The sequence below is a fragment of the Neoarius graeffei genome, chromosome 16 (assembly GCF_027579695.1).
Source record: "Neoarius graeffei isolate fNeoGra1 chromosome 16, fNeoGra1.pri, whole genome shotgun sequence".
Classification (NCBI taxonomy): domain Eukaryota; kingdom Metazoa; phylum Chordata; class Actinopteri; order Siluriformes; family Ariidae; genus Neoarius; species Neoarius graeffei.
In genome coordinates this window covers 49,891,728-49,916,356 of record NC_083584.1, presented here as the reverse complement: position 1 = coordinate 49,916,356, position 24,629 = coordinate 49,891,728, and the positions used below count along the sequence as shown (strand labels likewise).

The 24,629-nt window shown below is 44.6% G+C and overlaps 1 protein-coding gene across 2 annotated transcripts in view; it reads left to right on the top strand.

Annotated features, from left to right (window-relative positions):
- The window catches only part of usp31 (ubiquitin specific peptidase 31), a 114,364-nt gene that overhangs the window by 8,630 nt on the left and 81,105 nt on the right, over positions 1-24,629 (top strand). For both annotated transcript variants that reach the window (XM_060943117.1, XM_060943116.1), the window contains exon 2: positions 6,261-6,392. In XM_060943117.1, coding sequence (XP_060799100.1) covers positions 6,261-6,392 — 132 coding nt within the window. The remainder of the gene's footprint in view (positions 1-6,260; positions 6,393-24,629) is intronic.

The following is a 24,629-nucleotide window of genomic DNA, read 5'->3' as shown; positions in this document are numbered from 1 at the left end:
TTAGATCCTGTTATCACCAGGGCTTTTGCTGCAATAAACAGCCACTCCCTCATTATCCTGCCCTTTCTCTCTCTCTCTCTCTCTCTCTCTCTCTCTCTCATTCTGTCTCTCCTTCTCTCTTTCTGTCTCTCTCATTCTCTCTGTCTCTCTCATTGTCATTCTCTCATTCTCTGTCTCTCTCATTCTTTCTCTCATTCTCTCTCTCTCATTCTCTCTGCCTCTCTCTCTCTCACTACCTCTCTCATTCTCTGTCTCTCTCATTCTTTCTCTGTCTCTCTCTCTCACTCCCTCTCTGTCTCATTCTCTGTCTCGCTCATTCTCTCTCTTTCTCTGTCTCGCTCTTTCTCTCATTCTCTCTCTCATTCTCTCTGCCTCTCTCTCCTTCTGTGTCTCTCTCTCTCACTACCTCTCTCATTCTCTGTCTCATTCTGTCTCTCTCTCTCACTCCCTCTCTGTCTCATTCTCTGTCTCGCTCATTCTCTCTCTCTGTCTCGCTCTTTCTCTCATTCTCTCTGTCTCTTCCTCTCTCTCCTTCTGTGTCTCTGTCTCTCTCATTGTCTCTCTCTCTCTCACTCATTCTCTGTCTCTCTCATTCTGTCTCTTTGTCTCTCTGTGTCTCTCTTTTTCTCTCGCTCTCATTCTGTCTCTCTCTCTCTCTCTCTCTCTCTCTCTCATTGTCTGTCTCTCGTTTTCTCTGTCTCATTCTCTGTCTCTCTCATTGTCTCTTTCTCTGTCTCTCTCTCTCTCACTCCCTCTCTGTCTCGCTCATTCTCTCTGTCTCTCTCTCATTCTGTCTGTCTTTCTGTCTCTCTCTCTCTCTCTCTCTCTTTCTGTCTGTCTTTCTCTGTCTGTCTCTCTCATTTTCTCTGTCTCTCATTCTGTCTGTCTCTCTCTCATTCTCTCTCTCGTTGTCTGTCTCTCGTTTTCTCTGTCTCATTCTCTCTGTGTCTCTCATTTTCTGTCTCTCTCCTCTCTCTCAAAACACAAAACTTGTCACTTTTACCGAGAAACCAGAAAGTGCAAACTGAATTTCTCCTAATAAAAAAACATCATTGTGTCAATGATTTTACATTTTACTTTGTTAAACATATTTCTGTAAAAAAAAAAAAAAGGTAGGGCTCGACATTGACTCTTTAATCCACTCGTCCAGTCAGGCAAGCAGTCAGATTTTTCACTTGTCCTGACCATAACCTCTTTATTACTATGCATTTACTAGTTTAATGAAAGGAGTGTTCAACAAAGTTCATCAAAAAGCAGGTAGAGTTATGATCATCATGATGCTTTTTAATAATTTATCATTTTTCAGCAAAACATGAACTTTAACTGTAGCAATAAACAAAAACTATCCAGTGCCCCATTATGGTGTGCGTGTGTGTGCGCGCGCGTGTGCGTTGTTCTAACCCATTTCCTGAGCTGCAATTTTAAGGCTTGAGATTGTCGTCGTTTTCACTTTCTTTTGACGAAATGAAACCAAAAAAACCCCAAAATGAGATGGACCTGATAAGGGCGACAGAATCATGTTGTGAATGAAAACAAACCGTAAGTGAGTTCGGCACTGTCGTAAAATTCCTGCCAAATATTTTACAATAATGTGTTAATGTGAACCACACAAAATAGTCATGAAAGCGTTCCGAATTTTCCTGGAATTCCGGATTTTTAGATTTTCATGAAAATTCCTCCGAATTTTTTCCACTAATGACGAAATACCCAGAAATCCGGATATTTGACAAAACTCTTGAAAATCTCCGGTTTTCCGAATGGAGAAATGTATTTTTCGGATTTTTCGCGTTCCTAGACGCGGCGTAATACTTCTCATCATCCTTGCATGGGCGCAGTCCTTAAATAGCCCAAACATAGTTCACTGATTAAAGACAGGTGTTCTTTGTTAACGGCGCGCGTGCCGGAGCTCATTAGGCGCGCGCACCTTCAGGTGCACGTGCTAAGGTGCGCAGGACCGACACCGTTCTGCACAAGCGCAACACGATCGCACTAGAACGCATGTTCAAGATCAAGATTCCAGCAGCGTCATTACAGATAAACGGAGAAAAGAAATAGAGAAAAACTTCGAGATAATTTATTTTAATTTATCTAGAAGTTCTCTCTCTTTTCTCTGTTTATCTGTAATGACGCTGCTGGAATCTTAATTTCCCTGAGGGAACCCTCCCAAAGGGATCAATAAAGTTTTATCTCATCTAATCTAATCTCATCTAAGCTGCCAGTGTAGCTGCAGTCTTTTTAGTTGCAAATTACGAGTATTTCCTCGTGTTAATAATTGGCCATGTCAAAACAAGCAAACTTTCCTCCTCCTTTCGACGTGAAGAGAGGTAAGCAATTTATTATATATATATATATATATTTTCCCATCAAATTTGCATTTTGTGGCCTCGAAGCTAAGTTTTAGTGCCGTTTCTAGAACGCAGCATCAAGAAACCGTGGAAGAAACAGCAATAATGGAAGAGCCGGTTTCTAAGCTGCCTAAAACTAGCAATGGGAATTATTTTTTATTACATAATGCACTCAGGCTGCCAGTCAGTGTGTGACAGACACACACACACACACACACACACACACACACACACACACCACACACCCTGAAAAATCCTAGCTACGCCTCTGATTTACATGAGAAATTTGGTATTCATTGTTGCTTAAATTTACAGACAATACGAACTAATGTAAACAATTGGCTTCAACTCGCATAAATCTGAATTGGAAATGTTTAGTTCACTTTAGCTTCTGGGTCAGTCCATGAAATGGGGTTACCAAAATGTGACATAGCGGGAGTCACTTAAAACAATTTACAACTGAAAACAACTTTTATTTCCATGAAGCATTGACCATATAAGAAAATATAACCTAGTTGTTAAGATAACTCCTGCTCTACAATGTATGATAAAATCCATAAATATTTACCCGGTTGCTAATGTAACAAGGACACGAACAAGCTTTTAAAAATAAAGGAAAAATATTGATAAAATCAATTTTTTGCTTTTATTTGCTTACTTTAAACATTAACACTGAATAAGAATTCATTAGAAATATTAGTTCAACATCATAAACACTGAAACTATGAAATACCAGTATTTCACAAACTTCATAAAATCTCTTTAAGATTTGAACAATAACAACAGTCATTAACAGGAAACAGTTTCATCCTATATGGGGTAAATGAGATTATTGAATTCATTACTTTACTTAGTCACACTTATATCTGCACTTCTCTAGAGCACGTGTTGTGGTGTGTGAGATGCCGCGAGAAGTTATCTCGCGTCAGTTCAGCTGACCTAGATTGAGTAAATGGGTCTCGCAGGTTGTGAATGAACCAGGAAGTGAGTGGACGCTAAGTTAGGATGTGAGAAAAAACATCGATAATTTCTTTAATTGCCGTTTGTTTAAATTTCTTTCTACCTACATCGTTTTATAGTATATTCTTCTTTATATTAAAAACATCAATCATGATTTCAACTCGTTTTATCATTTTTTATAAGCCTGGTTTCTAACGTAACACGGTAGGACATCACAATGTTACGTTCACAACCTATTTTTAGTGGATGAATTCGAAGCTAAATAGTTTATAGAACCTTCTTAACTTTATTATGTGAGTGTAAAACTAAATTGCAAGTACCATGAAACTAATTTTATTGAAATTCTCAGAAAGTAATGAAAGTTTATTTAAGCTCAAAGTCAGCAAATATTCCATGTCACAAAAAACGTGTCATCCGTGTCCAGTCACAGGGGAAGAAAATGTTTCACATTTCTTTATTTCAAGAGAAAACTTCATTTTTTTATTTCTTTTATTTCTTCAAACAATATTTATGGATAATCTGCTAAATATTTCTTTAAATCATGGAAATTAAAGATGAAATGATTATGTAAACCCGGACCAATGAAAAGTAACATCATTTCATGGACTGACCCTTCTGCAAACGCACAACTCGACTAAAAGATTGATAAACGAGGCTCAACGTCCCCAACAGTGAAACCTGAAAGCTTTAGAAACTCTAACAGACCTTTACTTTTTAACAGGACTGTTTTGGGATTTTGCTGAGTTTACCTTCAACTGTCTGATATTTTTCAAAGTAATGAACTGTGTAGCAGGAAAATCACCGCGTTTTCTAAACGCACTCCTGAAAATTACTCATTAACTAGGGGAATTAAATGTGATATTTTTGACATGTTAATCATTAATGTACATGAAAGAAAAAGGCTTAAAAGTTATAACTTGTTTTAGTGAAAATAAGGACTAAAATGCACTAGAATGCAGGGATTTGCATGTTATGTTATTAAAAAATTTTTGGGGGACGTTCCCCCCCCCATCTTATGCCATGTACACACGTAGCCGGGTATTTTTAAAACCGAACATTTCCCCCCCCTCCGTTTATAAAAATGTTTTATCCACACCACCTCGTCTTCGAAAAAAATCCCTTCCACACATAACCGAACATCTGCGTTTTCAATCACATTCATAAGCATTCCAAACCTGTAGATGGCATCATTTCCCCAAATCCTACCCCCTAATCACATCGCCTGTGCTCTTGGAGCAGTAGTTGGGCTTCTAAAATTAAACATGTAAATAGCACCTGCACAATAATTAACGCTTTCAAGGCACTACTCCGATCCATTACTCTTTAGCTAGCCGCACACTACGCCGATTTTCAGCGTACCGAGCCAACTGAAGTCGCGAGTCAGGCGTAAAGACTAGTTTTCGATGGTACCGACTCATCTCACAGCCGATTCGAAAAACTAATCGGGAGCCAGACTGATCGGCGAGAGTCGCTAGCAATAGCCAATCATATCTTTCGCATATAACACGTGACATCATTAAACAATTTCTAGCGCGAGAAATACGTGTTGGTAGCACCTAATGCAGGTATATACTGTAATTCCATAGACTGAAGCTTTATCCATAGACACAGTGGGCTGGAAAGCCACTCTGCTCAAGTTGTGTGGCTGAATTCCAAATCGCTTTAACTCCCCTATATAAGTGCACTATTTAAGGTTGGGAATAATAGCTCATGCAGCCTAGATAGTGTGCTACATATTCTGTGTTGTGTCATTTGTAATTCAGCCTGTAGCATCTTCAAGTGTTGGATTTAACAGTAACTATATCCAATAGCCAATCACAAAGCTATTAAGTTGTCACGTGTCGCTTCAATCGCGACTGCACTCGTCAACAGTCGGGGGATATGTGCGTGCCCTGTCGGGAGTCGGCTCTGAAATGGGTCGGTTCGGTACCGCGTGGATCGCCGTAGTGTGCGGCTAGCTTAAGTCCATGCTTAATCTGGCTTCTGCAGTAAACGAAGGTCGCACGTTTGACGTCAGGGCAGATTTGTTGTCATTTTTTTGGCGCAGATCGTGACGTTCTAAAACGCAAAACTCCGGTTATCTCTGTCTACACGAAAAGGCATACACGGAGTTTTCAAAAATCTTCACTTTGCCCGGAGTTTTTTTAAATATTCGTTTTTGATGTGTTTTCATGTGGATGACAGGCCAAAACATAGAAAAATATCTTCGATTTAGCAGATACCCGGCTACGTGTGGACGGGGTCTTAGTTTGACTTTCAAAAGTTCAGGTTTTTTTTTTTCTTTGCTCCACTTTCATCTCTAACAAAAGAAAAATACAATGAATGCCTGAATGAAATTAAGATTCAGTACAGATATTTATTTTATTGAGAGATTTGATCGCCATTTATCCAATTTTGATGAATTCAGAGTCTATTAATCTATAATTAGATATTACGACGTGGTTCTTTTTACACACGCACACACCTGCTGTACTTGGCTTCCCCGGAGTTTCATAAATATTGAATTGGCCGAATCACTGAGAGGATTGAACTAGTTTTGTTGGATCTATACTGATATAGCTCTTGAATAATTACTATAAAAATTGTGATTTTCAACAAATATTCACCTGTCGGACAGTCCGATGCGGATTTGGCTTGTCCAGACCAAACATTTGGTTGTCTCGGACAGTCGGACTACTGTTAACGTCGAGCCCTGCTTTGTTAGATTATATGGAGTATCCACTCCCTGTGTATGAGCTGTTAGTATAGAAACGATAACGTATTAGAACGATCGCGTTAATATAAACATGCTGTTCACGTTACAGCTGGACGACTGTCCGAGCCGTGTGGTTATACAGAAATAACGCACACTTTCTGACCAATCGCATTCGAGAATCCAGGTGTGCTGTGGAATAAACATCGATCTTGTGCTGTCAGGCGTGGCCCTGAGTAATGTGTGACATTTGTCTTGTACAGAACACCGTAGCGAAGCGTGCCATGCAGTACCGGGGAAACGCTCAGCATGATGCTCAGGAGTTCCTTCTCTGGCTACTGGACCGTGTGCACGAAGACCTGAACAACATTGGCCATAACAGACCTTCTATAAAGGTAAACTGTGCTGTCGTTTATGTGTTTTTCGGCTCGTGATGTCTGTAAATGATGTACATGACAACCTGTTGAACAAGTTCATAAACGAGCACTTCTACAGCACGTATAGGACAATGCACGTGCCTTTGTTTTACTTTACATCCTTTAAAGTTCAAGGAATAGTTAACCTCTCAGTGAACAATAGAGCAACGAGGGTCTAAATAGTAGTAGAAAAACAAGGAAATGTTATTGATAATCAATATTTAATTAGCGGATAGGCATAACATGGCTCATAAATTATCCCTATATACGCAAGTAGAACTGTTAGTGATGTTAATTGGAAGTTAACTACTACACTGCCTGGCCAAAAAAAAAAAGTCACCATTAGGATTTAAGTAAGCAAATACATAAGAGCCTTTAATTGGATAATTACTGCAGTGATTAATGTGTTTTAGCTGCAACAATTCTTTTAACCGTCACTGATGCAGTGAGTAGCTTCTCATTTCTTAAGCGAATATGTCAGAAGACGTATCCCGTAGTCATGAAAAAGATGTTACTGTGTTTCAGAAGAGTCAAATTATTGTCCTGCACCAAGCAAAGAAAACAACTAAGGAGATTGTTGAAATGACTGGACTTGGGTTAAGAACTGTCCAAAGGATAGTGGTGAACCGTCAGCTTCACGGATGAAACGTGGGTGGAAAAAGATCCTGACTGACTATGATCAGAGATCACGTAAAGGAGAACCGAAGTCACTTTTAAACTTGCTTTATTTCTTGATTAATGTGTTATTCAATTACGTTTTCGGTTTTATTAACCTTGTATCATGACTCGTATTGGCATATTATATTACACTTATCAGCCTTTTCAGTTTTTAGCCATGTTGAATGAGAATGGGGATGAGAGTGCAGTGAAGATGCAAGGAGTAGACGTAAAGAAAGTTGGTGAATTCAAGTACCTGGGGTCAACTGTGCAGGAAAATGGGGGCTGCGATAGTGAGGTGAGAGATGCCCTTTTTCCACCAAATCAGTTCCAGGGCTGGTTCGGGGCCAGTGCTTAGTTTGGAACCGGGTTTTCTGTTTCCACTGACAAAGAACTGGCTCTGGGGGCAGAAAAACTGGTTCCAGGCTAGCACCAACTCTCTGCTGGGCCAGAGGAAAGAACCGCTTACGTCAGCGGGGGCGGAGTTGTTAAGACCAACAACAATAACAAGACCGCGAAAGATCGCCATTTTTAAGCGACGAGAGGCAGCAGCTGTACAAACGCGAAGTCATCCATTATTATTATTGTTGTTGTTGCCACTGCTGCTTCTTCCATGTTGTTTTTGCTTTGATATTCACGCCAAGGTTTATGCAAACGTAGCGACGTAACTGACGTATACAGCGATGTAATGACGTATACAGCGACGCAATGACGTGGCTCCGCTTAGCACCGCGAGCTATAGAAAAGCAAACTGGTTCTCAGCTGGCTCGCAAGTTGAACGAGTTGTGAACCAGCACCAGCCCCGAACCAGCCCTGGAACTGATTTGGTGGAAAAGGGGTAAGAGAGAGTGCAGGCAGGGTGGAGCAGTTGGAGAAGGATTTCGGGAGTCATTTGTGATCGGAAAGTCCCAGCAAAAGTGAAAGGTAAGATGTATAAGACAGTAGTGAGACCAGCTGTGATGTATGGATTGGAGACCGTACCCTTAACGAAGAGACAGGAGGCAAAGTTGGAGGTGGCGGAGTTGAGGATGTTAAGATTTGCGATGGGAGGTTGGACAGGATAAGGAACGAGCACGTCAGAGGGATGGCACATGTGGAGAGCTTGGGAATGAAGCTAAGAGAGATGAGACTGAGATGGTATGGGCACATCCTGAGAAGAGATGCAGAGCATGTTGGAAGGAGAATGTTGAGGATGGAGCTGCCAGGCAAATGAAAACGACGAAGGCCAAAGAGGAGATACATGGATGTGGTGAGAGAGGACATGAAAGTGGTAGAGAAGGATGCGGAAGACAGGGAGCAACGGAGATGAAAGATCCGCTGTGGCGACCCCTAATCGGGAGCAGCCAAAAGAAGAAGCAGCCATGTTGAATGTAGTTCGTTTGGTCCATGGCAGGCGTCGCTTATCCGCACGATCTTCGTGAGACTTCAAACGTGAAGTCATTTGAAAACTGTTTACGCAGCGTCCAGATCGCCATATCATTCCAATATAGATTAATTTCAAGATTTGCCAGCTTCATCAGTGATGGAGATCATTCCGTACGACTTCGAACCATTGGTTACATGAAGAAAACGCTTTTGGACGCTAGTCCGTCGTGCTGGTATTTACATCATTACTGTCGCACAATGAAAATGTGCCAGATCAGGCGGCTGGTGGGTTTTCAAAATAATAAATACATGCATTTATTTTTTTCGCGGTCCAAATCCTGCGCTCCGATTGGCTGATGAGTGGGTCTGTATCCTACGATACGGACCCCGGTTATGGACCTCTGGCGACTCGCTCGTTCACAACAACAAACAGAGTAGCAATTTTTGTCAACATTTATCTTTTTTATAAGATTTATTTATAATATTTTTATCAAAATCTTATAAATTTTTGCCAGTATTTCTCAGCATAATAGCATAAATTTTACATCATGGATAGCGATAACAACAGTGTTCACAGTGAAAGCGAGTTTTACTACCCTGAGGAAGAAGAAATAAAATAACACATTTCAGGAGAAAGCTAAAAACCTGTAACTGTTGCTAACGCCGAGCAAAAACATGGCTGAATCCTGAATGACTCAATTTTGTATAAATGGGGGACTACATAGGCGGCAAAATGTAGTTTTTTTTTCCTGCCATGGAAGTGCACTTGTATACCGAGGAGGAAGCCATTTGCATTACAGCCGTGAATGAGGATTCAAAATGGCGGCTCGGCTCGGTTTTCCCTTTCAGGCGCTCTCGTTTTCTGTTAGAATTTGGTAAAGAAAAAAATAAATATATTATTTACCAGCTTAAGGTCGTTCCGTATGGTGAAATACCGTGACCTCGGTCTTGAATACTGACCTCGGCCCAGAGGGCCTCGCTCAGTACTTTCAAGACCTCAGTCACGGTATTTCACGATACGGACCTCCCAGCTGGTAAATAACATATATAATTATTATTAAATTGTACATACGGGCCACTTTCCATAGGATAAAAACTTGTCCAGTTCCCTTCTAGTGGGTTTATTGATGGCATGCAATATTATCATATCGTTTATCCTCCATGTAGAATATTGCATACTCATTCTCCAATGGAGAATGAGTATCCAATATTGTTATAACATTGCACATTGTCAAGACAACACGACGTCTCACATCGGCGCTCATGTGAAGCTCCAGTGACAACTTTTCTGCTGTGCATGTGCACAATCATTTCTTTGTCGGTCGGGAAAGAGAGAAAATGAGGTTAATTCAGTGCTCGGTTTAAGCACGAAATAAATAAACTGAAACTAAAGACGTGCTGAACACCTGCAAGGCTACCAAAACTTCATTATATATTCTTCATGCATATTTACAAGAGAAAAACATACCAACGGACATCGAAAAACTGGAAAAGCGGCACGTCGGAGATGTAAAACCTCCACGCTAGCGAGTGACCGTAGCAGTTTGTAAACGAACATGGCCGTGAGGTTTGCTTCATTAAAAGTGGAAGATTTAAAAGAGAAAGACGCACTGAACACTCGAAAGGCTACAAAAACTTGACTGGATATTCTTCACACATTTAATCCATTGCATTAAAGAAATGGAAAAACTGGAAAAGAGACACATCAGAGACGTAAAACTTCCGCATTAGCAAGTGACTGTGACGGTTTGTACACGAACATGGCTGCGAGGTTTGCTTCATTTAAAGTGGAAGATTAAAAGCAGAAGATCTATTTTGAAATGCGCTGAACTCCCTAAAGGCTACCAAAACTTGGAGGTGAGGAAAAGTGACGGAGACTTTTACAAGAGGACTTCACTCGTGGGCTTCACTCAGCAAAGCCCTATTGTTTTGAACAACTGCAATGTAACAATTAACTCTGACCAAAAGTCACTCAGTGCGTTTACATGCACATCCAAATCGAGCTGCTGTCAGTAATCGAGCTAAGAGTCCCAGCAGGGGTGCCAGAGAAATCCAATCCTACATGCACACAAGCAAATCGAGCTATTGTGTGAGGTACATTGTGCACCCGAGCCACAGGTGGCGCTACACGCCCCATCGTGTTGGTACACTTCCGGTTGTCGTCATGAAGAGCTATTCAAGAGTATAAACAAAGTTATCAGTTCCGTGTTCACAAGAAGAACGACGACGTTCGTTCTCCTTGTTCCTCCTGACCTCTTCTGTTGCTTGTTACTACTACTGTTGTCATGCCGACCGAGGCTGTTGTGTTTCCCGCTTGTGGTCTCGTCACTCGTCACTTCCGGAAGGGGCAGTGCTGAAGTACGTAGCTCGATAGGGTTTACATGCACTAAGTAGCTCGGCTACAATCGCATAATCTAGGTCGCGTAGCTCGATTACGAGAAATCCAGTTCGGTTCGATTTCAGCCGAGCTAAGGTGTTTCCATGGCATTTAGAACTTCGATTTCAGTCGAGCTACGGCAGAAAATCGATTTTGTCTATGTGCATGTAAACGCACTGAGTGTGAACTTGAACTGTCTACGTGTGTATAGCTTGTATACAAGTCGGGTTGATGTTCAGGCTTTTTGGACTTGTACCATTTTTATTGTTAGAACTTTGACTTTGTACATTGGATTGACAGAACATTGAATTACATTAGATCAGAATCAGCATTCAATACTGGTAAGTTACCCCACTGTTCTTAACTTTTTGTAAAATCTATAATTGTTCCATTGAATGTGTCTGTATAATAATAATAATTGGCTGGCTTTTCTCGTGGTACTGTATATCAGATATATTCCATTCAGCTAGCATGATATTGAACATATGTTCGACTCGTTCGGTATCATGCTGGCTGAATGGAGTATATCTGATCTACCACGAAAAAAGCCAGCCAATATTATTTAAATATTATTATTTACTTGCAGAAAAAACAGCTGATGCTTTTATATATTATCCAAATTACATGTGAGGCAGCTGAGTTGAGAGCTTGGTGGTGATGGGATTTGAACCGACAACCTTCTGATCAGTAGTTCAGTGCTTTAACCACTGAGATATCAGTTACAGAATTTCAGTAGATAGTGATTGGATTGAGGGTGAAAGCATTTGAGATTTATGGCATTCTCGTCTCAGCCTCAGATACTCTAGAAGTCTGGCCTGAAAGATTACAGTCTTCAAAGGCGTCAGTCAGACGCACTCATTCTGTTAAAGTAGGAGCTTCTTGGCCACACTGATGCCCCTTTTCCACCAAATCAGTTCCAGGGCTGGTTCGGGGCTGGTGCTGGTTCACAACTCGTTCAACTTGCGAGCCAGCTGAGAACCAGTTTGCTTTTCCATAGCTCGCGGTGCTAAGGGAAGACACGTCATTACGTCGCTGTATACGTCAGTTACGTTGCTTCGTTTGCATAAACCTTGGCGCGAACATCGAAGCGAAAACAACACGGAAGAAGCAGCAGCAACAACAACAATAATAATAATGGATGACTTCGCGTTTGTACAGCTGCAGCTTCTCGTCGCTTAAAAATGGCGATCTTTCGCGGTCTTATTATTGTTGGTCTTAACAACTCCGCCCCCCCGGCTGACGTAAGCGGTTCTTTCCTCTGGCCCAGCAGAGAGTTGGTGCTAGCCTGGAACCGGTTTTTCTGGCCCCAGAGCCAGTTCTTTGTCAGTGGAAACAGAAAACCCGGTTCCAGACTAAGCACTGGCCCCGAACCAGCCCTGGGACTGCTTTGGTGGAAAAGGGGCATGAGGGACAAAAAAACCCCTACCAGAAGTCCATCTCTTGACTAGATGTAAATAAATGCGTTGGTTGACCCACAACTTAAAGGGCATATTCTGGACCAATTTTGTGGGTTTTTTTTTTTTTTTTAATATGAAAGTATGTCCCTTTACACACTCATCCAGAAGGGTAATTTTGCACAAGGCCATCTGTCTACAGCAGAAAAAAATAAAATAACAAAATGCGTGTGGAAAAATCCCAAGGGAGTCTGGAGCCAGATTCGTGACGTCACCTGCGGAAACGCCAGCAGGCTGCGAGAGCTTTGCACGGTTTCAGTGCACAGCCTGTGTAGACCAAGCGCTCCCATTTCTCTCTCGTTGTCCGGTCTTTTGGGAAACGATGAGTACTAATCCCATCAAGATTGGTGTTACTACACCCTCCTACGATACATCTGTTAACCATTTTAATAATTACACGATAACGTTGAAGAAATTTGCAGAAAACCACCAGGTCGTTTTCTCATAAACAAACCAGCGCTGACGTAGGATTCAGAGGGAGGCGTCCCGCACGCGACGTCACGAAAATCAGTGTTTGCCGGGAAATCCAAATGCCAAGTTTTTTCAGAGGCGGACCAATTCGCCTCAAATGGCTTGATTTCAACTGAATTTTTCTAGTATTGCGCAAGGTAAAAAAAACTGCGCAGAATGTGACAGATATTTGACCAAAGTTTAATATAAAATAGAATTGCATTGATCTCGCTCCTGAATTTACCCGTGATATGCACTTTAAAGTTTCAACAATATTTAATTAACCATCTGTCGTTCTGTAACATGAGCAGCATTGCGCTTTCCTTTCCTCTCTATTCTGATTTATTGTATTTTTCTTGAGATGGTTTTCCTGGTATTGACTTCCAGTCTGTAGAAAAGACAAAAAAGTAGAAAGCCGGATATCCGTAATTACAAAGAACCATTCTCAGTGCTGCCAGTGTTAATCCTTGGCACTGTCCGGATAAATCGAGAGCCTGATACACGCTGGGCGTGTTTGGCAAAGACAGAACCACTCTACATTTACATTGATTCCCCCCCCACCCTCATTCAGAGCCTGAGATCTTAATCAGTTAAGTAGCTGGCAAATGAATGAGTCACAGAACGGCTTGTACGGGAACAGCGCTCATAAATCGGAGCTGCATGTCAGCCTGTTCAAACCAAGACCATATATCGAGGAGACGGGCACTCTGTTCACACTTGGTATTAACATCGGTCTCCAGTGATCAGATCACAGACCCTGTGTTTAGCATTGTCCACTTCAGATCCTGACAATCGGACCACTAGCGATGGTTAGGAACTGCCTCGCCACACTGGTTAAGTTCTTAGTCTGCAGGTATATATATTTTTTTCTATGACTCTGAACGAAAGGCACATATATACTTCACTTCCACCACCACACACACACACACACACACACACACACACACACACACACACACACAGGCCTAGAAATTCATATATTTTTTTCACCAGCCAGCCAGACTAGTTCCCTTCCAAAGTAACTCGCCAAACAGAAAATCAACTAGCCAAAATTTGTTCATGTATGAATTTTACTTCTGTCAAAAATAACACAAAAGAGAGTAGTTACCATTGCTCATGACTAATGTGCATTTATTTCAAGACCCGAGTATTTTGATACTGTTGTTAAATACATAAATGAGAACAACACAGAGCACCATAATATAATATCAACAAATAATAATATATTGGAAATCTTGGCAACTTGGTGTATGAGTATTGAAAGCAAATATACTTACTATCATGACTATAGCACCCGAAATATGTCCAACATGCTTTCTGTATTTAACCATTTATGAGAGAGAAAGCATTAGGAGCTTCATATTGACTAGGAATCAACTTGAACAAAAAAAATTCCATAAAAAGTCTACCCTGCTCCCACGTTTGCTTATAAGTCCTTTGTCGTTTCTCCTTCTCGTACGCTTTATCGGCGGCCTTTTTCTCCTCTTCAGACCGAGGTTGCTTTGTCCCCGTCTCTGGCGGTTTCTGTACACCTTTCAGAAAATTCCACATCGCAACGTAGCTTTGGCAGATGTAGATGTAAACAACAACAAAAACACGTGTTTAAACGGGCGATAATGTGGCCACATCTATTGAATTTGATAACGTGATTACCGCGATGTTCAACGAGATGCGTTATGTGCATGCGCAGTAGTGAAAAAACCAACAGCCTGACTCGTACACGATAAGATTCGGAATTCTTCGGTATTTTCCGTCCTGCTGATAAACACATCGATGAACACAGACACGGCACACGCTTAATATGTGGCGGCTTTAGTTGATGGTGTGTCTGAATCTTTGCTTCATATATATTTTTTTATTTTCAACTAGCCAGCCAGGCTGCCTAGTGACAGGAATTACCCACCAAATGACAAATTAAGTCGCCTCGGGCAACCGGACCACCGTGAATTTCGAGCCGTGCACACATACTACTCGAGCGATATTGTTCGTATATCCTCTGGCTTATTTTATGAGGGCCCGAGCACCGAGGTAGGTGCAAAGCCCTATTGTATTTGGAAGGATTATTATTATTCTTCCCTTTTTTTCCTGCCTCATTTGGCCTTTTTTGAGCTGGTTTCCATGGTTCAAAACGAACAAAATTTGGTACACACATCAGTCATTGTAACTGCTACTCAGCCACAGAGATTTGGCTCAGGAACTCCATAGCGCCCCCTAATGTCATGGAGTCCCCTGAATGGAAACGAACCGTAAGTGAGTTCGGCACTGTCGTAAAATTCCCGCCAAATATTTTATGACATTCGTGATGGTTAACGCGAACCATACAAAAGAAAAATACATTGAATGTCAGAATGAAATGAAGATTCAGCACAGATATTTATTTTACCAAGATATTTGATCGCCATTTCTCTGATTTCGATGAGTACAGCGTGGTTTTTTTACACACGCGCCCGCTGTAATGTCAAGCCCTGTTAATGTGCATGATGAAACGTCACCATCAATTCACAAACTATTCATGGAAATAGCATTGAACATGAACTGATGAAGACGCAGACGGGAGTGCGCTTCAGCAGGATTCACCCAAACCAAGCCTCAGTATCAACATTGTGAGCTGCTTTGTATTTTCCAGGGTGAGATGTTCCTGCTTATAATCCCCAGAAATCTTTATCCAATCAGCGTCAGGCCTTTCAGTTACATAATTTGGGCTACACCCTGTATTTCTGAATTTGGGCTTTTTCCGTCGTGATCCGGGGTAATTTGGGCTTTTCTGCACGCACAAAGTGCTGTTTTCCCAGTGCTCTGTGTTTAAACCTGCTGCTGCTGCTTTTTGAGCTACAAAGTTATGAATAAATAAAGAAATCTATGGATGTTATTTTTACCTTTATTGCAAAATGTCTACAGCGTTAATCCCTCTTGACGTATGACAAAAATAATTAGAATACAGTTAGTTAGTATTTAAAAGATGTGTTGGAGCCTGTGAATGAAAACGCAAGTTCTGCACTGTTGCCATTAAAGTGACGAACCTGTAGCCGACCTGCGACACAAAAGGTTTTTCAGTCACATCATAAGAATTGGCAGCGCGATTCACAGTATGTTGTCGGGTAAAAGATCTTAGTTTAAACGAAAGGCCAGTGTCTAAGACTATCATCAGCAAGAGGACCAAGCGCCAAGTCACTGATTCCACCCACACTTACACAACTGTGTGGATTTAAGATGCAAGCTGTATCTTAAATACACACAGTTGTGTCCTGAATAGCTCTCTTTTATTCAGCCTTTTACCTGATTTAAGCCTAGGTCACAACCGGACGTACGATTTTTTTGGCCGTGCGATTTTTGGCGTTTCCCAAATCGCTGCTTTTTTTTGTTCATGGAGAAAGACGCACGTTGGCCGTAAGTTTGTCTTGCAACCTGAAAAAAACCTAAGCGCCCGTAGAGTTTGTTTGACATGACAAAGAACCTCTGCGGCCAGTCTACGGCTCGAAAATCAGCACGTCACACGTGCGCCCTCCATGCGTTTCTTGCGTTTTTTTGCATGTAGACCGGCCGTAGGAGCACGTACGGCCGGTTGTGACCGAGGCTTTAAATCATATGACGCTCGGTATCGGAGAGATGTTGCAGTTGAGGTCAGATATAGGGCTATTTATGAGGTTTTTAAATGATACAGGAATTATTAGGAGAATTTAGCACAATAGGGTAGTAAACGTTCTGGTTCACACTCCAGTCCAGAAGGTGGCAGTAATGCAGCTAAAAGCAGTTTGCCAATCGCCATAAAAAATACGAAAGAAGATTTACCTAATGTGGAAATCCCGCTCTGGTCATTGGTACACAAGTCTCGCTCCTCCACGAAATCATGGTGTGCCGATCGCCGTTGAGGGAGAATTCGTGCTCTGCGCGAGACTTACAGCTAGTTCAACGAACCCGGAACGGTGCGGATTTCGCATCAATTACGAGAAATACATGTAATTTTCGGTGTTTTGAAAGAAGAAAGTCAAGACATTGGATTTTATGCAGCCAAGTTTATTTAATCAACATTTTTGTTTTTTGGTTTTTTTACTTTTGGGAGCATATTTTGGGCGCTTGACCTTAATTTGGGCGCCTACGACGTTATCCGTCGCAGGTTTCATGTAATTGAGATGCCTTAACGTGCACGCTGATCATAAGCCCTTGCGTCATTTACGACATGGTGGGATGTTGATCATTTGATGACTACCCTGTTTACACCGAGATTCAAGAGGGGAAAAAAACCCAAAAACAAAACCTCACTGTATTACTGCATGGATTGAATTTCTCAGGTTTTGAAACTGGATGCTGACAAAAGCCTGTTTTCCGTTTCGGAACGACAGTTCCGGTTTGGACAAGCGATTCTGCGATTTTTCCGTGGTTGTGGAAAGTCATCATCCCTAACTGTGATCAGATTCATTCGAGCTCGCTGAAAAGCCCTCACGCTCCAGCTAGGCACGAAGGACATTTGCGTCTATAGCCCACGCTTTACTTCAGTTCCTGTTCTCTTCCATGGACAGTGTTGGGTATCGCACCTTTCTTTGACCTATCTGAGCATCTGATGGTTTAATTAGGAAATGCTGTGTAGTCAGCTGGGGCTTTCATTTACGTGCTATGGAATTGTTTTTTGCAAATGTGGCAACTCTTCTTTGTCACAAAACACCATCACAAGTGGTCACAGACAACAGAAAAAAACTTGAAACATCTCCAAACATAACCCATCCTTCTTGTGATTAGATCCTATATTGCCCCTTTTCCACCAAAGCAGTTCCAGGGCTAGTTTGGGGCCAGTGCTTAGTTTGGAACCGGGTTTTCTGTTTCCACTGACAAAGAACTGACTCTGGGGCCAGAAAAACTGGTTCCAGGCTAGCACCAACTCTCTGCTGGGCCAGAGGAAAGAACCGCTTACGTGAGCGGGGGGGCAGAGTTGTTAAGACCAACAACAATAGCAAGACCGCCAAAGCTGACATAACACCGGCTAACGTTAGCTCATAACAAAGGCTAACATAACCATCTCACATTCAGTGTAAGTAAGAATCAAAACGTTATTAGGTTATTACCTGTCTCCTAGAACGTAATCGCCGTCCACTCAAAACCTGTCGATCAACATATCTGCCGTTTTCTGATCCCAATGAAGCACCGTAAAGCCAGAAGCAGCAGCTGTACAAACGTGAAGTCATCCATTATCGTTGCTGTTACTGCTGCTGCTTCTTCTCCGTGTTGTTGTTGCTTCGATGTTCGCGCCAAGGTTTATGCAAACGCAGCGATGTAATGACGTGGCTCCCCTTAGCACCCCGAGCTATGGAAAAGCAAACTGGTTCTCAGCTGGCTCGCAAGTTGGACGAGTTGTGAACCAGCACTGGCCCCGACCCAGCCCTGGAACTGATTTGGTGGAAAAGGGGTATGAGTCATGGAGGGAACTTGTTGAAGGGCTTGACCAAGTTCCATAACAGTCAGCAGTGTTTGAGATGATGACTCCGACGTAGGCTAGCACTGTGGCTAAACAAGAGGCCAGAATTTTTCAGCTGCATAGGATTTCTCTCGGACAGTTTGCAGCTTTGTCGTGTTTGGTATCCTCGAGCGTAGGCTTCCAGCCCCTGTGTCTCGGATCAGTACCGGATCATGGGTTGATGGTTAACTTTTCGTTGCATTTGGCGACCCGCAGGACAGACGTTCTGCGCAAGGCAGTAAAATTATATTGAGAAATTACAGGCAGTCTTCATCTGTTCAGTTTTGGGTGAATCTGTGCGCCCTATAGCCTCAGATTTCTCTTCTTAGCTGAGAGGAGCGGAACCCGACGTGGTCTTGTGTCGTTGTGGCTCATCCGCTTTAAAGTTTGACATGTTTTGAGATGCTTTTCTGCTCACCATGGCTGTACAGAGTGGTTATGAGTTACCATAGCCTTCCTTGTGTTAGGACTGGGACTGTTTTGGCCTCTAGAGGCCGCTGTTATTTCATTTTCTTGTCATGTTTGTTTTGGCCTCTAGAGGCCGCCACTGTTTCTGTGTTTTATGTTTGTTGTTTTCCATGCGTCTTGTGCCCTGCCTAGTCCTCATTAGTGTCACCTGTGGCCTATTTTAGTTTGTGTATTTATACCCCTGAGTTCAGTCCTCTTGTCACGGAGTCTTTGTGCTGTTATGTTTAGCTCCAGTTACCTCTGTTCTGTGTTCCTTGCCGTTGTCTCTTTGGTTTTGCACTTTGCTTTTCTTTTTGGACTTTTTGGACTTTGTGTTTATTGTTTTTTGATCTTCTGAGCGTTGGTATTTTGCCTTTTCTTTTCTAGTTTTTTGCTTTTGTATTTAACTTTGACCTTTTGGATATTTTATTTTTCCCTTCATCTTCTGAGCGTTTTTGGATTGTATTTTTGTTTGGACTGTAAATATTGTAAATAAACTTTTTGATACTTTTCTACTTCTGCCTCACGCCTCTGCACTTGAGTCATCCCCCTGGTGGCCTAGTGGGGGTTTGCTGGATTATCACACCAACGAACCAGGTTCGAATCCCAGCAAAACCCTAACAGAAAGACTCCGTCATGACCAACTCAGCAGAGGCTGCTTCTACTGTCTACCTGGCCAACCTTCAGGGAATTATGGCAGTTTTGACACGCTTCAGAGCGACCATGGACACTCATGGGCGAACGCTCACAAGCCAACGTGAGGCCCTTGCTCGCCACGAGGTACTGCTTCAGCAAATTGGGAAAACCCTGGCACAGCTGACACCTCTGCCTGCATCTCCTGATCCAGCTCCTGTTCCTGCTCCAGTACCTCCCGCCACACTGTCTCCTTCACCTCGCAAACCCAGCCTTCCTGCACCACAGAGGTATGACGGCAAGCACGGTGAGTGCCGGGAGTTCCTTACTCAGTGCCAACTCACCTTTGAGCTCCAGCCTACCACCTACACGAGGGATCGCCGCAAGATCGCCTTTGTGATAACCTTGTTAGCTGGTAAGGCACGAGCTTGGGCAACAGCTATCTGGCAGAGACGGGGACCCGAGTGCTCTGATTTTGAACTATTTACTGAAGAGATGCTTCGGGTCTTCGACCAGGTGGACATCAGTACCGACGCAGCCAGAAAGCTCATGTCCATCCGGCAAGGAGGAAGCGTCGCAGATTACACCATCTCGTTCTGGACGCTCGCAGCAGTAAGTGGATGGAACGAGACTGCCCTGGTGTCAGCCTTCCACCATGGTCTGTCTGACCCCATCAAGGACGGCCTGGCCTCTATTGGATGCCCAAGTGACCTCGAAACTCTCATCTCACATTCTACTCGTCTGGACAACAGGATGAGAGAACGCCGCCAAGTCCTGAGCCCCCCCAGCCTCCCTACCTCTACCTGGAGCCCATCTACCTCCTCCAGTGACTGTCCAGAACCCATGCAAGTGGGTCGTACTCGCCTCTCCGCATCTGAGAGGGAGCGCAGAAGGAGGGACAAGTGCTGCATCTACTGTGGCAAGCCTGGTCACTTCCGAGCATCATGTCCCGAACTCTCGGGAAAAGGACCGCCCTGTCCAGCCGAGGGAGGGTTGTGACGGGGCCTACCCTCTCTCCCGGACTCCCTGGCCAAGGAATCTACATCCCGGTCTCCATCTCCTGGGGTGAGTCTGTCCACTCTTGTCAAGCTTTGTTAGACTCAGGGGCGGCTGGGAACTTTATGGATATTCACTTTGCCCAAAGTATCAATGTCCCGACTGCACCTCTTGAAGTCCCACTGTCTGTGTCTGCCCTCGATGGCCAAGCGTTAGGTGATGGAAGAGTCACCCAAGTTACTTCTCCAGTCTTCTTCCAGTCTCAAGGTCACAAGGAAGAAATATCCCTGCACCTGATTCCTTCACCTGAGTTCCCAGTTATTCTAGGTCTTCCTTGGCTTACCCGCCACAACCCTCGTATAGACTGGGTCACTAGCCAGGTTGTGGAATGGGGCCCTGCGTGCCATGCCTCTTGTCTGCTCTCTAGCTCTCCTGTGTCTCCTGCCGAGCCCCCTGATCTCACTGAGCTATCTCAAGTTCCCACAGAGTACTGGGATTTGAAGGAGGTATTCAGCAAGAGCAGGGCCGCCGTTCTTCCTCCGCACCGAGCCTACGACTGTGCCATCGACTTGCTCCCTGGGACTACCCCTCCTCGTGGCAGACTGCTTTCCCTCTCTCAGCTAGAATGCAAGGCCATGGAGGAATACCTCAAAGACGCCCTGGTCTCTGGGTTCATTCGACCCTCCACCTCACCTGCTGGTGCCGGCTTCTTCTTTGTCGGCAAGAAGGATGGGGGGCTCCGACCATGTATTGACTACAGGGGCCTGAACAAGATCACTGTGCGCTACCGATATCCCCTTCCGCTTATGTCCACAGCATTCGACCTGCTCCAAGGCGCCACCGTCTTCACCAAGTTGGACCTATGGAACGCATACCACCTCATCCGTATCTGACAGGGAGACGAGTGGAAGACTGCCTTTAACACCCCGTCTGGGCACTACGAATAGCAGGTGATGCCCTTCGGACTCACCAACACACCAGCTGTTTTTCAGGCCCTAATCAACGACGTCTTGAGGGACATGATTAACCTGTACGTTTTTGTCTACCTCGACGACATCCTTATCTTTTCCAAGACCGTGCAGGAGCACCACCACCATGTCCGCCAGGTTCTCCAGAGGCTGCTACAGAACAATCTGTTCGCCAAGGCCCAGAAATGCGAATTTCATGTTCCCGAGGTCTCCTTTCTGGGTTTTATTGTACGGACAGGCCAACTCCAAATGGACCCAGCCGAGACCCTGGCCGTCCGGGACTGGCCCACTCCCAAGTCCGTTAAGGAGGTTCAGCGGTTCTTAGGATTTGCTAACTTCTACCGCAAGTTTATCAGGAACTTTAGTTCTGTAGCAGCACCCATGTCGGACCTCACCAAAGGGACAGGTGGATCTTACGTCTGGTCTCCTCAGGCGGAAAAGGCGTTCAAAGACCTCAAGGACTGCTTCTGCACGGCACCCATTCTGGTCCTCCCGGACACCTCCCAACCATTCATCGTGGAGGTGGACGCCTCGGATGGTGGTGTTGGCGCGGTGCTCTCTCAACATTCGGAAGGAAAGCTGCACCCCTGCGCTTACTTCTCCCACCGCCTGAGTCCTGCGGAGTCCCGGTACGATGTGGGGGATCGAGAACTGCTAGCGGTCAAATTGGCCCTTGAGGAGTGGAGGCACTGGCTGGAGGGAGCGCAACATCCATTCCTGGTTTGGACTGACCACAAGAACCTGGAGTACCTCCAGCAAGCCAAGAGACTGAACCCACGACAGGCTAGGTGGGCCCTGTTTTTCAGTCGGTTTGACTTCACCCTCTCGTGCCGCCCCGGCTCCAAGAACACCAAACCTGACGCACTGTCCAGGCTGTTCTCTGCCACTAACAGGGGGAGTGAAGTCGGGCCTATTATCCCTGTGTCCCAGATTGTGGCCCCTGTCCGCTGGGGTATTGAGGAGGCCGTCCGACGAGCCCAATGCCAGGACCCCGGTCCTGGGACGGGGCCACCGGGCCTCTTGTACGTCCCACATCAAGCCCGGGCCAAGGTTCTCCAGTGGGGTCACTCTTCCCCTCTCACCGCCCACCCGGGAGCTCGGAGGACCCTGGACTTCCTGAAAAGACGCTTCTGGTGGCCTAACATGGAGAAGGAAGTAAGGTCATTTGTCCTGTCCTGTGAGGTCTGCACCAGAACCAAGAACCCGCGACAGCGTCCCCAGGGTCTCCTGCATCCTCTGACCATTCCCCGGCGTCCCTGGTCCCACGTGGCAGTCGACTTCATCACGGGTCTCCCTGAGTCTCAAGGTAACACTGTCATTTTGGTTATAGTCGACAGATTCTCGAAGGCCTGCCGCTTCATACCACTGTGCAAACTCCCTTCTGCTCTTGAAACGGCCAAACATATTTTTAATCATGTCTTCCGAGTCTTTGGTCTCCCACAGGACATCGTCTGGACCGAGGGCCCCAGTTCTCCTCCCGAGTGTGGCACGGGTTCTGCAAGGTCATCGGAGCCACTGCCAGCCTCTCCTCTGGGTTTCACCCACAGTCCAATGGTCAGACGGAGAGGCTCAACCAGGACCTGGAAACCACCCTGCGAGGCCTGGCTATGGATAACCCGACATCGTGGAGCACCTGGCTGCCATGGGCAGAGTACGCCCACAACACCCTGCAGTCATCGGCCACCAAGCTGTCGCCATTCCAGTGCCAATTCGGGTTCCAGCCACCTCTGTTCCCGGACCAGGAGGAGGACGCGGGGGTGCCCTCGGTCAACCAATATGTGAGACGGTGTCGCAAGACCTGGAGCAAGGTCAGGAAGACCCTTATCCAGACCTCCAGAACCATCCAGACTCAGGCCAACCGCCATAGAAGACCTGCCCACGCTTTCCACCCTGGGCAGCGGGTTTGGCTGTCCACTAAGGACCTTCCGCTGCGGGTGGAGAACCACAAGCTTGCTCCTCGCTACATTGGCCCCTTCAAGGTGGTGCGCAGGGTGAACCCTGTCTCTTACCGGCTCCAGTTGCCCCGGACTCTGAGGATCAACCCCACATTCCATGTTTCCCTGTTGCGGCCCGTACTGACGTCCACGTATGCCCCTGCCCCTAGGAACCCCCCACCCCCCCGCATCTTCCAGGGTTAGACTGTGTTCACCGTGCATCGCCTGCTTGACTCCCGCCGGGTCCGCGGCGGGCTGGAATATCTTGTGGACTGGGAGGGCTATGGTCCCGAGGAGCGCTGCTGGGTTCCTGCTTGGGATGTCTTAGATAAAGAACTGTGTCGGGACTTCCATTCGGCCCATCCGGATCGCCCTGGGAACGTCAGGAGACGCTCCTGGGGGGGGGGTCCTGTTAGGACTGGGACTGTTTTGGCCTCTAGAGGCCGCTGTTATTTCATTTTCTTGTCATGTTTGTTTTGGCCTCTAGAGGCCGCCACTGTTTCTGTGTTTTATGTTTGTTGTTTTCCATGTGTCTTGTGCCCCGCCTAGTCCTCATTAGTGTCACCTGTGGCCTATTTTAGTTTGTGTATTTATACCCCTGAGTTCAGTCCTCTTGTCACGGAGTCTTTGTGCTGTTATGTTTAGCTCCAGTTACCTCTGTTCTGTGTTCCTTGCCGTTGTCTCTTTGGTTTTGCACTTTGCTTTTCTTTTTGGACTTTTTGGACTTTGTGTTTATTGTTTTTTGATCTTCTGAGCGTTGGTATTTTGCCTTTTCTTTTCTGGTTTTTTGCTTTTGTATTTAACTTTGACCTTTTGGATATTTTATTTTTTCCTTCATCTTCTGAGCGTTTTTTGGATTGTATTTTTGTTTGGACTGTAAATATTGTAAATAAACTTTTTGATACTTTTCTACTTCTTCCTCACGCCTCTGCACTTGAGTCATCCCCCTGGTGGCCTAGTGGGGGTTTGCTGGATTATCACACCAACGAACCAGGTTCGAATCCCAGCAAAACCCTAACACCTTGAGCCAGTCTGGCCATTCTCCTCTGACCTCTCTCATCAACAAGATGTTTCCTGCCACAGAAACGCTGCTCACTGGATGTTTTGTGTGTTTTTTTTTTCCATGCTAATTTGCGTAAACTCGATATTTCCAAAATATTCAAACCTGGCACCAAAACCCATGCCACAGTCAAGATCACTGAGATTTTCCCCCCAATCTGAGGTTTGATTTGAACATTAACGGAAGCGCTTGAGCGCTCTCTCTCTCTCTCCGTGATCTTATTGATTGTGCTGCTGCCACATGATTGCATTGTTGGATAATGAGCAGATGTCAGAGTGCGCAGTTTAATGCATGGCCTCGAAAATAAACTCAGTTGAACTCTTCTGAAACGGTTCAGTGCTTTTGTTTATCAGTGTAGTTTGTTTTTTTTTAAACCAGCTGGATGTGCTGTTCTAGAAATCAAGCATAAAGCGTAATCTCACCTTATTT